The following is a 17,449-nucleotide window of genomic DNA, read 5'->3' on the forward strand; positions in this document are numbered from 1 at the left end:
GACCAATACCCAAGTCGGCTGTCTGTGCACAGCATTTTATTTAGCCCTCTGTTGTATCACTAACACTTTATATACTAGTGCTGGAATAATTTGGAATAATAACTGTCAACTGAATTATGCCTGCTCAGTAGCAGGGACCATATCTTGCTCACCTTTGTGTCTCTATTACTTAACATGATATGTGGCACATAGTTGGCATTCAATTATTTACATGCTGAATAAAGTAATGTATTAATTGATGAAAGAGAATGTTGGCTGTGGAGAAACATCTCTCTCAAAATAATTTGTTTTGTTAATTTGCTTTACTACTTCCTTAGAAGGCTGTTGTATTCCTGGACAATGAAGAAAAATTAACTAATTAATAACTTTGCCTAAACTCAAGCAATGGTGTTATGTTGAGTTGATGGGTGACATCTGATGTATCAATATTATTTTCCAAATTAAATACACTCAATTGACGTGTTGTCTTATCTAGAATTTTTTTTTTGGTGTCATACAAATTCAACCTAAAGCAAATGGTGTAACTGTCTTTAACACTTTGAAATGCTCTATCTGCACTTGTCTGGCACCTTTGGACTGGCATATGGCACCTCATATGCATAATCTGCTGTAAACAACATGCCTAATGATTAGTTCATGACGTGCCTAATTATGTCTTAATTACGTTTAGTCTTTTAGTGCTATATGTGTGATTATAAAAGGAGAATTGACTTTAGAGCTTCTGGAAATAATGACAGAACTAGAATCAACATGTTATAATCTTTCTCCTCCTTTTTATGTTCCCAGAGACTTGAGGTTTAACAGACTAAGAAATTCCTGGGAGTGCCTTCAAGAAACTCAAGAATTTGAACACTCTGTGAGTACTTATTGCTTATCTGTGGGATTTCTAAAATTATGAGCTAGTTGTATTGCAATTTACCATGAAAAGTCATTTTGAGAGTACAGAACAGCTAGAATGAGAATGAAACCTTGCTAGAGATCTCATAACCAGCAAACTGCTGCTGCTTCTTTCCACTGCCTATTTTTTTGCTATCTTCTGAATTTGAGAGATGTTCCTATATGTCTAATTGTCATTTATATTCTATTTGTTTGGAAAGCTTTCATGAGATGAAGAAACAGAGAAAGAGCAGTTAAATAACGTGTCAGTGGGTCCCATAGCCAAAGAGATAGAAATAGAATTAAAACTCGCGACTACCTGACTCCAAAGCCCAAGCTTCCCTGGAGGGCCACAGGATCTCCTTATTTGTGATACTATGAAAACCTTTAAAATCATGTATTTAGAGGAAAAATTACAACTCTATGGCTAAACTCTGATAAAAATTTTCAATGCTTCAAACACTCATTTTATTCACTCTACAGATATTTATTATCTGCTGTGCGCAGAGCAGCTCGCTGGCTTTGGATCCAGACCCAAATACACACGACCTTACTGGGATATAGCTGATAGTCTGTCCTTGTGGGATGATTGGTAAACCAAACTGGGCTGTAAAACATATGCAATAAAAATACGGTAGTGCTGTAATAAAAAAGAGTAGAAATGTTGTGAGAGATGAGGACAGGAGGCTTAAAAGTATTAACAGTGCCCAATATTTAAAATTATTCTGTGCTGCATTTAGATTAATCCATAGAGTGAAAGCACTAAAAGTTAAGATTATTCATTGTTGTTAGAACCACGTGGGTACATTTGTCATCTTGTTATAATATTTTCATTACAGAGTTAGCAAGATTATCAGCTTAGCTGAATTTACCGTATTATAGCCAATCTAATTTTCTAACTTTAGGGTTGAGGTCATGACTTTACACTTGTACTTTTTCCATCTGATTTCTTTCCAATAACTGATGCCTGGATACACATACTTTGTCACAAAATCTCTGGTTGGGATGATGTAAGAGCATAAGAAAGCAAGGACCGCAGGGTTTATTCTTTAACAGTAAAGCAATGGTTCTCAAACTATAAAGTGTAACAAAATTTCCTGGGGTGCTTGTGGAGATGGAAATGCCCAGAACCTCTTCCTCAGAGATTCTGATTTAACAATTCTCAGGAGGGACTCAAAGATTTGCATTTTAATGAGTGTCTCTAGTGGGTCTGATACTTAAGGAACACCATCATTAAAACCTTCCACCACTGTCTACTGAGATATGTAGATTATAAATAACCAGACATCTTATTAATTTATCAAATTGTTAATCTTAACAAATGTTATCAAATCTCTTCATTAGAGGAGTATAACAAAATGATCATCTCTATTGGGGTTTGGCCACATTTTGGAATATAACACACAATACTTTCATTATTAATGAATAATCCACCCCTTCATGGTAGAAACCATACTTATTAATTTATATCTAAATATATTTATTACAAAACCACATTAAAATAATTATCATTTATGGTGTTAATTACATGCCTCATTCTATACTAATTGCTTTATATACTTTAGCTCCATTCCTTACTACCATACTCTGTGATAGATGCTATTATTTCCATTTTACAGATGAGGAAACTGAGGCTCATAACTGTAAGGCAATTTACCTACATTCATGCAACTAGAAAGGGACAGAGTCAGGATTCACACACAGTTTGATCTCTTAACTGCTGGGCTATATGGTTTCTCATGATAGCTTCTAGGAAGACTAGTTCCCTGGAATCACAGATGATGAATCAGTTAAATAGTAAGTTGTGTAAGAGAGAGGGAAATGAGCTAAGAAATGGGACACTGAGAAACTCCTGGGACTGGAGAGGACTGTGTTAGACCAGTAAGGTGCAGACCTAAGGGCTCAATGAGTTCTGATGACCCGTCAGATTTATACCTGCGCTGCAAGTATGTTCATAAAGAAAATGAAAAGTAAACCTTTTAGTTAGTGTAATTCCTGAGTTCCTAGTTGTGGTTTTTAAAAAACCCACCAAACTACCAAATTTTCTAAGAAAATCTCAATATTTAAAGTATTTCTCATATATGATACAATTACGAGATGTGATATTGTTTTATACAATGTAAAGAGTTTCTATAAACTCTCCACTGCGCTTCATTTCATGAGAGATTTTTATCATGTTGATGAATCACCTAGTCACTATTTATTAGCTTTTATTTAAAGATCTGAAAGAATGCTTTCTTTTCTCTCAAGACTTTAAAGGATTGGTATTTAATGGTTTGCCAAAGGTGTTACTCTGTAAAGAGCCATAGATTTAGCTAAGACATTTGATTTGTCTTTAATGAATAATCCACCTCTTCATGGTAGAAACCATCATGAGATTTAGCAAGGGAACAAAATTTCCCACAGTAAATATTAGCGTAGTTTTCCGGTTGGAGGTATGTGGGAGAGTTGAAAACAAGGCGTTGATTTCTGGGATATTGGAAACGTGAAGACTAGACTTGGCGTTCCATCAATTATTAGCAATAAGACTTTAGTTGGATCACTTTGTAACTTCTTTACTTTGCAATTTACTTTAAGATGAAAAGAAAACCACAAGTGGTTTTGCTGATCTAGCTGGTAGCCTACAAACCATCGAGGTGGAAAAAAATCAAAGACCTGGATAAAATACAAAAAACAAAGCTTTGGAAGTATCAGATGGCAATCAAGTCAGCCAGGACTTGAGAAGCTAAAATCTAGGAAAGAAAGGAAGCTCACTGAGCTCACTCAAACCATCCGTGTAACTTTTCCCTCTCTGGCCATTTGCCAATTTAAGATGCAGAGCATAGAGGCTGAAGAGAAGGCAATGGCCTAGAATTCGTGGCAGTCTCACTGGGCTGGGAAGACAAATATTGGAGTTTAAGACCACCAAGGCAAGCAGCACTAGAAGGCCAAGACGCCTGAGAGAGAAGGAAGCTGCAGAATCGTGAGGTGAAGGTTTTGCCAGCCATTTTAATGGAGGCACTTGCCAACTTAGAACCTACACACATGGGGAGAACCTGCCAGGAAACCAAGCAGGAAGCAGCTGCTAAGACTTGAGAAGCTAATCAGAGATTTTGGCAGCTTCAAAGTACCAGAGAAACAAAAGCACTTTAGGGCCCATCACAGGAAAAAGGCCCTGGTAAATACTCCTGATTTTAATTTTCTGCCTCTGAAGAGCTATGCCCTGGGGGCAATGGACCATCCTAGACTGGGTGAAGGTGATCTGCTGTATTCCGACTGTCTCCTAAGAACAAATTAAACTTTCTCTAGAGAAGTATAAAATAATCCAAACCCTCTACAATTTTTCATTCACAATGTCTGGCATTTAATAAAAGATGTCCAAACATACCAGGAAAACCAAGAGAAAAAAAACAGATGACTAGAAATCCATGTTTGTTTAAGATTTTGAAGTTATAAAACATGGATTTTAAAATAACTAGAATTAATATATTTAGAGAATATATGAAATGATAGAAATTTTTACCAGAGAAGAGGAAATTATTATACATTTTTCTTAGAACTGAATAATAAAATCACTGAATTTAGGAATTGAGTAGATTGGTTCATTAATAGATTAAACTTCAGCAGAAGAGAGAATTAGAGTACTGCAGCATAGGTCATTAAAAATTACCCAGATAGAAGCACATTGGGAAAAAAGATGGAAAATACAGAAAAAGAGAATAAAAGACAGGGACATGACAAAAATATCTACATGTAATTGGAGTCACAGAGAAGAGAAAGAGAATGGGACAGGAGCAATATTTGAAGAGACTTTAAACACAAATGTTGCCCCAAAACAAAAGACACAATGCCACAGATTCAAGAAGCTCTATGAAACTAGGTAGGATAAATACAAAGAAAATGACACTCAGGCGATTGTAGTAAAATTCCTGAAAACCACAGACGAAGGGATACATAATTTTAAAAATATCCTTAGGTAAAGATACACTATCTTTGGATCCATGGAAATGATGAAAGTAAAAAATAAGGAGGGGTCATCCTGGTGGCCTAGTGGTTAAGTTCGGACGCCCCACTTTGGTGGCCTGGGGTTTGCAGATTTGGATCCTGGGCGCAGACCTATGCACCATTTATCAAGCCGTGCTGTGGCGGCATCCCATATAAAGTAGAGGAAGATGGGCAGGGATGTTAGCCCAGGGCCAGTCTCCCTCAGCAAGAAGAGGAGGACTGGCATCAGATATTATCTCAGGGCTGGTCTTCCTCACAAACAAACAAAGAAAAACAACAATAAGAGAACAATGGAAAGGCATTTTTGAAGTGCTGAAAGAAAATAACTGAGAGACTTGAATTCTATGCACAGGTAAATTATCCTTTAAAAATGAAGGTAAAAATAGACATTATCAGACACATAAAAGTTGAGGTAATTTGCAGCCAGTAGGCCTGCAAAATTTTTTCTTTAGGCAGAAGGAAAAGATCTAAAATGGAAACACAGAAACGTAGGAAACAGTGAAGAACACATAAAAAGCAAATATTTTGACTAAATTTAAATTGATTCCTTTCTTATAATAATAAGGTATTTTTAAAGTACATAATAACAATAGAAAATGTGGAAGGAAGTTAAACGGAATTAAAGTGCTTTAAGGTACCTGCTTTATTCAGAAGGTGCTAAAACTATCAGTTGAAGAGAGACTCTAATTAGGTCAGGATATATGTTGTAATTTCTAGGGTACCCACTAAAAGAATAATAAAAATGTATACTTAAGAAGTTAATAAGGGAAAAATGGAATGATAAAAATTATTGGATTAATCCAAAGAAGGCAAGAAAGGCAAAAGGAACAAAGAACAGACAAGAGAAGTAGAAAATAAATGGAAAAGTGATGAATTTAAACTCAAATACATCAGTAATTGCATACAATATAAATGCATTAAATTTTCTGATTAAAAGTAAACATTGTCAGATTGGATTTTTAAAAAACAAACTAAATGCAACTATATTTTGTTTACAAGAGACAAATATAAGGGCACATAATGATCAGAAGGTCAAACCTACAAAATAAAGCAGTTTTTGTTATATCTAACAGAATAGATTTCATGCTGAATAAAAGACCAATTCAACAGGAAGCTACAATAATGAACTTGTGTGCACCTATAAAATTTACAAAGCTGAAGTGGATAGAAATAAAATGAAAAACAGGGAATATCCACATATATATAGTTGGAGATTTTAACACACTTCACTCAGTACCTAATGAAAAAATGAATAAGGATACGGAAGGTTTTAACAACACAAATAACTAATTTTACACCCAATCAACATACTAGAACACTGTACACAACTATAGAATAGATGTTCTTTTCAGGTGCACTGGAACGTTTTTAAGAATGACCGTATTCTCTACCTTAAAGTAAGTTTCATCAAATTTTAAAGCATTACAATCATATAAAATATGTACTTTGACTTCAGTGGATTTAAGCAAAATTTAATTAAAAATATCTAGAAAAATCTCAATTGTTTGGAGATTAAGCAGCACTCTTCTAAATAATTCATGGATAAAATAAAGAAAGCAAAGAAAAATATATGTTGAACTGAGTGAAGATGAAAATGTGAGACACAAAAACTTGAGAAATATAGTTAAAGAAGAGCTTAGAAGGAAATTCATAGACTTGAATGCATATTTTAGAAAAGTAGACAGATGAAAATAAATTATGTAAGCATCTAACTCTTATATAAGAAGTTAGAAAGAACAGAAAAATAAACCAAAGATAGCAGAAAGAAAGAAATTCGACAACAACCACAACAACAAAACCCCAGAAATCCATGAAATAGGATATAAATGAACCTTAGGAAAATTTAACAGCCAAAAGTTACTCTTTATAAATGGGCAGAGTCTTTTTTTAAATCAGTTATATGCTAGCCCCTAGCAAGACTTAAACAAAAAAAAAGGAAAGAGTCACAAGTTAACAATATCAGAAATGGAAAAGAGGATATCACTTCAGATCCTACAGTCATTTAGACAAACAAAAAGATATTATTAGGAATAACTTTATGCCAGTATATTTGAAATTTTAGATTAAATGGGACAAATTCATCATAAAACACTAAACTGATACAGAGGAGAATTCTATTAAAGATATTGAATTCCAGACAAAGAGACAAATGAAACAAATTAAAATCCTTTCCCAAAGGAAAACTCCAGGCCCAGATAGCTTTACCAGAGAATTATTTAAAACATTTAAAGAAGAATTAAAATTAAGCTTACACAAAGCCTGCCAGGGAATAGAGAAATATAATACTTCTCAACTTATTTTATGAAGCCAGAATAGTCCTGATAGCAAAATGCAGAAAGGAAAATTTCAAGTCAATTTCTCTCATGAAAATAGACATGAAGATACTAGATGAAATATTAGCAAAATGATTCTAGTAATATATGAAAAAGATAATACATCATGACTAACTTGGATCTATTCCAGGAATTCAAGTTAGGTTTAATATATGAAAATCAACCTTAATATAATAAAGGTGTAAAAATCATATTCTAGTAGAAGCAGAAAAACAATTCATAAAATTCAACACTCATTGAGATTAAAAATATCTCATAGCAAGCTATGAATAAGAGAAAACTTCCTTAATCTGATAGAGGATATCCACTAAAAATCAGTAATAAACATTCTACTTAATAATTAAATAGTGAACACTTTCCTCCTAAAATTGGGGATGAGAGATGAAAGCTCACTCTTACAACTTATATTCAACATTGTAGTGGAGGTTTTATGTTTTGCCATAAGGCAAGATAAAGAATAAAAATAATAAGGATTGCAAAAGAATAATGAAAATAGTATTATTTACATATGTCATATTTGTGTACACATAAAATACAAAATAATATTCAGATTGACTATTAAGTTAATAATTTAGAGACGTAAAAATGGAGTAAATTTTTATATTTTAGCAACAACCATTGCAAAAATAGAAATTTTTAAGTAATACAATTTGCAATAATATTAGAAATTTTGATGACTAAAAATAAATGTAACAAAGGCTGTACCTCTATGAGAAAACTACAAAATATTACTGGGACAAATTAAAGAAATACAAAATAAATGAATAAATATATCATGAATCAGAATCGAAAGACCTGAGATTGTTAAGATATCACTTCTTTTCGACTTGACTTATAGATTCAATGCAATCCCACTCAAATCTCAGTAGGCTGTTTTGTTGGAAATTTATAAGCTGAATCTACAAAGGGCTAAGCATAGCTAATCAAATATTAAGGAAGGACATTGTAGATGAACCTAGGCTACTAGATATCAAGGTTTATCAGAAATAAAAGAAATTACAAGTGTAGCATTGGTTCAATGACAGACAAAGAGACAAATGAAACAGAATGAAGAGTCTAGAAACAGACCCACAGGTAAATGGTCACTTGAGTTGTTCACAAACATGTACTATATTGCCATGGGAAAAGGACAATTTTCCAATAAATGGTGCAGGGTTATTTGGATATCCATGTAGAAAAAGATAAATTTTGACACCATGTTGCTACATTGCCTCATACACAATAATCAATTCCAGATGGATCATAGATCATGTAAAATGTAGAAATAACAATGGTTATAGAAGATACATAGAAGAAAATGTTTATACCCTCAGGCCAGACAAAGATTTCTCAGAGGACACTCTGAGAAAAGCACTAATAGTAAAGAACAGTAAAGAAAATGATTGATAAATTGGACTTCATTAAAATTAAGAAATTCAGCTTACCAAAGACACCATTATGAGTAAAAAGAGACTGAGATATTTGCAATTACCTATATCCAATAAAGAATTTGTATCAGGAACTCTTACAAATCAATAAGTGAAAGACAGAAACACAACTAAAAAATGGATAACATTTTGAACAGCCATTTGACAAATGATAATATCCAAATGACCAATCAACATGAAAAGATATCCAATATCATTTGTGATAAGGGAAATGCAGTATAACATCACAATAAGATACCTCACAGCTCCCTTACAACAACAAAAACACCCAAAATATTCACCTAAAGTGGAGCCAATAAAACTCTTATAAATTGCTTATAAACTCTTACAAATTGTTTGTGGAAATTAATTAAAAAAGCCTTAACTAAATTGGAGTTGGGAGCACCTGTAGGGGGCTCTCACACCCTATCATACATCCTCAGTTACACAAAGCAGGAAGAGAGGACCTTGCATCTTTGACAGGAAATAAAACTACTTTACTACTGAAGCAAGATTTCTCTCCCTACCCAGCAACAACTCAGCCAATGAGAATCCATTGCCACCATGCGTTGTTACATTTCCCAACTGGACTTTTGTTTGGTGAAGCCGGTCCCTACTTCTCCTTTTTCTTATAAAGGCAACTCTCCTTCTTTGTTTGTTGGATTTCGTATGGTTTTCCATACCATGCACATCCCAAATTGCGATTCTTTTGGCTCTTCCCAAATAAACTCATTTTGAGATAAAATAGGAAAATTTGCTTTTTAAGTTGACAATGTAAATTGGCTCAATTACTTTAGCACACTGTTTGACAGTATCTACTAAAATTAAATATACATATATCCGGTTACTCAGAAGTTGCACATCTAACCATGTAATCAACGGAGAGGAGTACATATGTATTTCAAAAGTTGTGTACAAAAATTTTATAGCCGCATTATTTGTAATACTGAAAACTGGAGAAAAGCCAAATTATCCATAAATAAATTACAGTAAATTCACACAATGGAATACTGCAGAGCAAATGAAAAGAATGTACTACGACTACATGCAACAACATGGGTGAATCTTGCAGATGGAATGCTGAGACAAGGATGCCAGACACAAAAGAGTGCACACAGACAGTGTGATTCCCCTTATAACAAGTTCCAACCAGGCCACACAGAATGCAGACTTTCCATCCTAATAGAAGCAGAGATTTCCTGGCTGGAAGGAGGCATGAGGGAGGTCTCTGTGATACTGGAAATGATCTGTGCCTTGATCTGGGTGGTGGTGATGACACCGGACCAAACGTGAGTCCCCTTCTTGGCAAGTTAATTCAAACTACACCAGTAGTAGTTGTCACACAAAGCTATGGCCCCTTGAGTATGGGGAGTGGGTGTCTTTTATTTAGGGTAGAGAAAGAACATGCAAGAAGGAAGTTTTGTCGTTCTGTATAGAGGCGGCTTACGCTGGCACATGCGCAGTTTAGATACATGCCTCTACATACATCGCATGTCTAAAAATGTCTGCTTTGCCCCTCCCAGAGGAGGAGAAATTAGGATGTTAATGAGGGCAGTACAATTTTCTGTCCGTTTGCGCAGGTGTCATTCTATGGTTGTGGCCTCGACTGGTCTGAGCCAGTTTGAGTTGGTGGGTGACTGTTCATCCCCCTGAAAAACAACTTTGAGGAACTGTTAAATACTGATGGTGTTCGTTAAGCAGTTCTTTGAGCTTCCAAGCAACAAGCAACTCTTTAAGCCTAAGTTAGTCTTTCAGTAACTGGGGGCAGGTAGCTAGTGACAGTTATATGAGTATTTTTATTTATTTTTTTAAATAAAAAATTGGGCCAGCCCGGTGGTGTAGTGCTTAAGTTCACGCACTCTGCTTCAGCAGCCCCGGGGTTCACAGGTTTGGATCCCAGGCATGGACATAGCGCACCGCTCATCAAGCCATGCTGTGGCAGCGACCCATTTGCAAAATAGAGGAAGATGGGCATGGATGTTAGCTCAGGGCCAATCTTCCTCACCAAAATAAGTAAATAAATAAATAATCAACTGGTATACTGAAGAGGTCAGTAAAATATTAACGATGAATTGATAACCGTAAGTAAACAGTATTTTGATGGGAGAATGTGCACAATTTCTTCTCTCCTTTTTACTTTTCTGTAGTTTACAAATCATGTATAATGAGTATATAGCAATTTGTAATTTTAAAGGGGGGTAGAAACTGTGGTAAAAAAGATGAACAGAAAAAACCTACTAGCCAATCAAATCCTAGTAAATTTAAAGTTATGCAAAATGAAGTACAGAATAACCTATATTCCTTGTGAACTAGCCTGGTTAGAATTACCCAGCAAGACTCACGAGGCTAAGGACACTGGAGTCTGATCTTATCTCCACAGGAGGCAGCAGAACGGCCTCTTGCAAGTCATCTCACCACCGTGTCTCTGAAAGGTGGAGAGAATAATAGAGCCACAACGTCACTATTTTATTGTAAGGGCAAAAGGAAATAAGGATAAACATTTTTAAAATAAACTTAAAATTTTCATGGAAGAATAGTAAAAATTTCGACCATGTGGCTTTTATACCAACATAGCAATACAAAGTGAAATCAAGCACCTGGTGATTTTATTTCCGTAGATTGCCTTTGTACTAATTGCATGGGAGCTCTTGGGTTTTCTTGACATTTAAACAGGTTTGAACCCCATTGCTCCTATATTGCAAAAAAAGACAGTTTTCTTCAAAACAGTTGGCATTTTTGTTCTAAACACAGAGCTTGCTAAGAGGTTATTTAAAAGACAATCTTGACATGTGATGTACTGCTGGAACCTAAGAGCTAAAGGGTAGGATGAGGGATCTGTTATCTAAAGGTTCTGCATTTCCCCCCTCCAGTGCCGCTTGGCAAGACTCTGGCACTCACCAGGGTGCTTCAGCCTTCCATTTTCTGGGTGAAGTTGATAAGAATAACACATTTGGGGAAGCAGGCTCAAGTTCAATGGTGGATAGTTCAATTATGCTTATAGAAAAGAGGAGGAAGATCTAGAGGAGTGACAATAATTAATAAACGCCAAGGACAAAAGGTTATACTATACCACCAAAATAATATAAATGCATGCTGTTGTTTAAATAACAAGTGAAGAACGCAGAGCTGAGTCCAGTGCTGATCTCCTCTGGTTTGCCCACATTCTTCTAGAAGAAAGCCTTAATTAAATGGCAGGGTGAAGAGAACCTCAGGGGAATGTCACAAGTGGGCATTATTTCTGGTCCTTCAAATAGTTTTGTGGTTTGGCAAGTTGTTTAACCTCTCTAAGTCTTTATTAACATTTCCCTCCACTTTTGGTTTTGAAAAATTTCAAACCTACCCAAAACTTGAAGAACTGTAGAATGATTACCTGTATACCTTTTACCTAAATTCACCAGTTAACATTTTGCCCCATTTGCATTTCTCTCTCTCTCTTTATGTGTATACACACATATATGTGTGTATGTGTATGCCTATTCATGTATTTATGTATTTATTCTAATTGGCTGAACCACTTCCAAATAAATTGTAGATATCATGATACTTCATCTTAGATAATTTATCATGTGTCTTCTAAGAACAAGGACATTTTCTTACATAGCTGTAATATCATTATGATACCTAAGAAATTTAATATTGATTCAGTAATATTATCTGACTTAGAGTCCACATTCAATTTTTCCCAAATGTTCTTCAAATTTCATTTATAACTGTTTTCTCTCCCTGCCTAGGACACATTAAGTGTCAGGTTATGTCTTTAGTATCCTTTAATCCAGAACATTCACCCCACATTTTTTGTCTTTCAAAACATTGATGTACTAGAAGAATCCAAACCTGTTATTTTGTGGAATGGACCATAGCCTGAATTTGTCTTATAATTTCTTTCTTTCTTTCTTTTTTTTTTTTGTGAGGAAGACTAGCCCTGAGCTAACATCCGATGCCAATCCTCCTCTTTTTGCAGAGGAAGACCGGCCTTGGGCTAATATCTGTGCCCATCTTCCTCTTCTTTATATGGGATGCCACCACAGCATGGCTTAACAAGTGGTGCCTCGGTGCGTGCCAGGGATCCGAACCTGCGAACCCCGGGCTGCCGAAGCGAAGCGTGTGCACTTAACCGCTGCACCACCAGGCCGGCCCCTTGTCTTATAATTTCTTTATGTCAGCTGTAGTACTGTTAAGTTTGATTGCTTGGTTAGGGTGTTGTCTACCAGATCTTTCCATTGTAAAGATACTTTTCTCTTTGTAATCAGTAACATGTGGGTGATACTTAGAGATCTCATGTATATCCTGTTCCCTAACAGTTTTCACCCAATGGTTTTAGAATCCAATGGTAACCCTACCTGAATCAATTATTACGTTGGTGATTGCAAAGTAGTAATTTTCTAAATCTAGCATTCTTCTACATTTATTGGCTGGCATTATTCTGTAAGAAGAGCTTTCTCCCTCATTAATTTTAATATTATTATGTACTCAGGGATTTTTTTCTATTCAGTCTATTATAATCTGCTACTGTCATTATTATTTTTGATGTCCAAATTGTTTCAGATTTGATCATGGGAACTCTTTAAACAGCTCCTGCATCTCTGTCGCATTCCCATTAGCATTTGAATATTTCTTTGCTTTGTGGCTCAAGGAGGTCCAAGCTCACTTGTAACTTTCTCTGCCACAAATCTAGAAATAGCCTAGGAATCCTGGTTCTTTTTAATGGAAAATAATGTTTAGAAACCAAAATTTGGGGCATTAAACATATGACTACACACAGACCTCTATGTAGTCATAAGTTTATACTGATACCTTCAGTTCAAATCCAACATCACAGAGTTTTTCCTCATTTTCCCACGTTCCATATTTACATACTCTTCTCCCATAGTGAGAACACTATTTTGCAAAGATAGGAATGAATTTATTCATTTGCTGTATTCTACAGAAGACTCAAAATAGCTTCAGAATTATTTACCCAAAATACCACATCACCACTAACATGCTGAGTTAGGTGTGAGATGACTCTGCACGCTTGTTGTCCTTTGTGTCATTGAGAGAGTGCAGTCAACATGCTGTATTTAAGTCACTCAAATCGATTCTTTCCTCTGAATTTGTCATCTGTTTGCTATATAGTTTGGTTCATTTGTTTCTATTTGCATTCATTCTTAGGTCTTTAAAAAATCTTGATATAATATTTACGTTTCAAAGGTCAAAAGTATATGAAAAATGTATATTAAATTTCATTCCTACCCTTATCTTTTCTCCTCTGTTAGCAACCACATCTTAGATATAACCATTCTATTAGTTTCAGCTTTATCTTCCCTATGTTTGTTTTGTGATAATAAACAAATATATATGCAAATATATGCATATATATGCACCAAAAAGTATGTGTATGTATGTATATGTGTGTGGGTATGTATGGATGTATCTATCTATCTATCTATCTTCTTATTTCACATTCTGTCTTACACAAAAGGTGACGTAAGTTGCCTTTGTCACTTACCAACATGTTCTGGAAGTCAATCCATAAGAGTTCATAAAAGTCTTCATGGAAATATTTTTATGGAACCATTGCACTCCATTGTGTAAATGTACAATAATATATTCAACCAGCCTCCTATAGATGGACATTGAGGTTTTTTCCAACATTTTTCTATTAAATATTATGCAATAATACAACAATGAATGAACTTGTTCATACACCATCTCCTATTTGTAGAGTGAAATTTGAAGGTAAATTTCTAGAAGTGGGATTGCTGAATCAAAGGGTAAATGCATTTATAGTTTTGTTAGATATTGGCATAACCTCCTATAGCAGGGCAATTTGCACTGCACCAGCAATGCATGAGATTGTCTCAGCATAGTCTCATCTAGATAATGGCCATCAAGCTTTTGAATTTGATTTGTTGCTGATCTGATAGATAACAAATGATATCTCAGTGTAGTTTTAATTTGCATTCTCATATTATGAGTGAAGTTAAAGCATCTTTCATATGTTTAAGAGCTATTTGGATATCTTTTTCTGGGGCTGTCTGTTCATGTCCATTGCCCACTTTTACATCAGGATTTTAGTCTCTTTATCTTCATTTTTAACTCTTTATATTTTGAAGAGATTAACCTTTTATATATGATGCATGCTACAAATATTTTCTCCCAGTTTTTCATTTGTCTTCTGACTTTGATTAAGACATTTTGTTGTTTGCAATACTCAAGATTTTGGTTTTAAATTTTAGGTAGTTAAATTTATACATTGTTTCTTTTAAGTTTTGAATCATAATTAGAAAGACTTTCCCTGCACTGAGTTCATAAAGTAATTTATCTGTATTTTCTTTTAGGAGTCATATAGTTTCATATTTTTACATTTAGATCCCTGATCCTTTCAGAACTTATTTTGATGTTTCTTGGGAGATATGGAACCATTTTTTTTCCCCCCAAATTTGACTAACTCTATTTACTACTTCCAAGGTTACAAACAAAAAATAATAGTGATTGAAATGACCAGAGTAGAACCAATTTTATCTTTCTCCAAATGGCTACCATTTGTTACAACATCTTTTATTTAAAAAGTTCACTGATTTAATATGCCACTTTTATCATATACTAAATTTCCATATGTACTTGAATTAATTTTGAAATTTCTGTTCTTTTTTGCTAATATACTTTATTTTTAGAACAGTTTTAGATTTACAGAAAAATTGAGCAGATAGTACAGATTTCTCATACGTCCCCCTCCCCTGACTTGCACATGGCTTCCCCTCATTAACTTCTCACATTAGTATGGTACCTTTGTTACAATTCATGGAATGATATTGATATGTTAACTAAAGTCCATAGTTTATTCAGACTTTTTTTAGTTTTTACCTAAGAACTTTTTACTGCTCCAAGATCCCATCCAAGATACCACATAACATTTAGTTGTCATGTTTCTTTAGACTCCTTTTGGCTGTGACAGTTTTTCAGACTTTCCCAGCGTTTGATGACCAGTTTGAGGAGCACTGGTCAGGTATTTTGTAGGACATCCTTCTATTGGGATTTGTCTGATTTTTTTCTCATGATTAGATTGAGGTTATGGGTTTTTAGAGGAAGATCACAGAGGCAGACTGCCATTGTCACCACATCATTTCAAGGATGCGTATTATTAACATGATTTATGACTGTTGATGTTGACTTTGGTCGCCTGGCTGAAACGGTGTGTGTCAGGTTCCTTCACTGTAGGGTCACTCTCCCTCGCCCCCACCCCCCACACTGTGCTCTTTGGAAGGAGCCCACACTTAAGGAGAGAGGATTTATTTGCTCCTTTATCTGGAGTGGAGTATCTACGTAATTCATTTGGAATTCTTCTGCACAGGAAATTTGTCTCTTCTCTCCAAATTATTTATTTATCAATAATTTATTTATAGCAGTATAGAGTTCTGATATTTATTTCCAAAGTATGAAGTTATGAATACTTATTTTATAACTTAGGTTACAATCCTAACTACTTTATCTATTTTCTTGCTCCAATTGTTCCAGCTTTGGCCGTTGACAGCTCTTTCAGTTGTCTCCTGTGTTTCTTTGACATATACTCTCACCGTTGTATGGGTTTCTGGTGTTTTTTTTTGGACCTCTTCTTTACTTTCTAGAATTAGTCATTTTTTCCACAGAGAACCTGGTTCAAAAGATCATCCTTTCTCCACTGTGTTGCAGTGGCACTTTTGACATAAGTTAGGTGACTATATATGTATGGGCTGTATAGTTTGGACTCTATATTCTATGCCATTGATTCATTTGTCTATACTTGCACCAATATAATACTGTTGTTTTATAGTTAGTCTTGAAATCTGATAGTTTAAATCTTACAAATTTGTTAAATTTCTATAGAAAAGCCTCCTGATACTTTGAGATTATATGAATTCATAGATCAATTTGGGGAATAGTTACTTCTGTACAATATTGAGTCTTCCAATACATGATACAGAATTTCTTTCCATTTATTTAGGTGTCTAAAATTTCTCTCAGCAGTATTCTGTAGTTTTCAGTGTAGAAGTCATGTACATTTTTTGTTTGATTTACTCTTAGGTAAGATATATAGATATAGGTATATAGACTATATAGATATATATCACATATGATAAATATGTATATATAGTACTACTAAATGGCATTTAAAATTTGTTTTCTAATTGTTTATTGCTAATATATAAAAATGCAATTGATTTTTGTGTATCAAAATTGTATCCAGTGGCCTTATTAAATTAATCCTTATTAATTCTAACTGCTTGCTTGTAGATCTTAGGAATTTTATATGTGCACAACTACGTCCTTTGGAAATAAAAGTTTTCTTTTCCTTTCCAGTCTTTATACAACCTCAGGGGATAGCATGTGATGCCGGCTGTGGATTTCTTTGTAAGGCCTGTTCTGGGAAGATAGTGGCGTATAATGTACTAGCGATGGATTTGTGGCACAACTACTGATAAGATGATTAAGTTTTGCTCTTACTGAAGTACAGAGTCAATGCATTTCTCTTACTTTTGCTGCTCAACAATTAACCTCATCACCAGTGGCTAATAGACTAATTTATCTCCACAAATTTGGCATTGTAGCATAAAATGGACTCAACTTCACCAACAAGAGACTGATTATTCTGCCTATTGACCCAATCTGATCCTTGATATGGTTCATATAGTGTAATTTCCACAAACAATGGGGCCAGGGTATTGAATGCAGTGGTAGACAATTGGAAAATGGTCACAGCAAGGCAATTAAAAGAGGCATGCTCTCTTTTATCTCTGACTGATTTCTTCCTAATGAATTTCTCTTCCTCATTATCCTACAAAAGAAAACCACAACATCAAGAGAGTAAAGCAGAGTTAATGGGCTTGATGT

The 17,449-nt window shown here is 34.7% G+C and overlaps 1 protein-coding gene across 1 annotated transcript in view; it reads left to right on the forward strand.

Annotated features, from left to right (window-relative positions):
• The window catches only part of PXDNL (peroxidasin like), a gene marked incomplete at its 5' end in the record, with an annotated part of 397,680 nt that overhangs the window by 159,566 nt on the left and 220,665 nt on the right, over positions 1-17,449 (forward strand). Inside the window, 2 exon segments of the mRNA XM_004435754.2 lie at positions 787-807; positions 809-856. Coding sequence (XP_004435811.2) covers positions 787-807; positions 809-856 — 69 coding nt within the window.

The sequence above is a fragment of the Ceratotherium simum genome, chromosome 31, assembly GCF_057802395.1.
Source record: "Ceratotherium simum simum isolate JZ-2026a chromosome 31, ASM5780239v1, whole genome shotgun sequence".
Classification (NCBI taxonomy): Eukaryota; Metazoa; Chordata; class Mammalia; order Perissodactyla; family Rhinocerotidae; genus Ceratotherium; species Ceratotherium simum.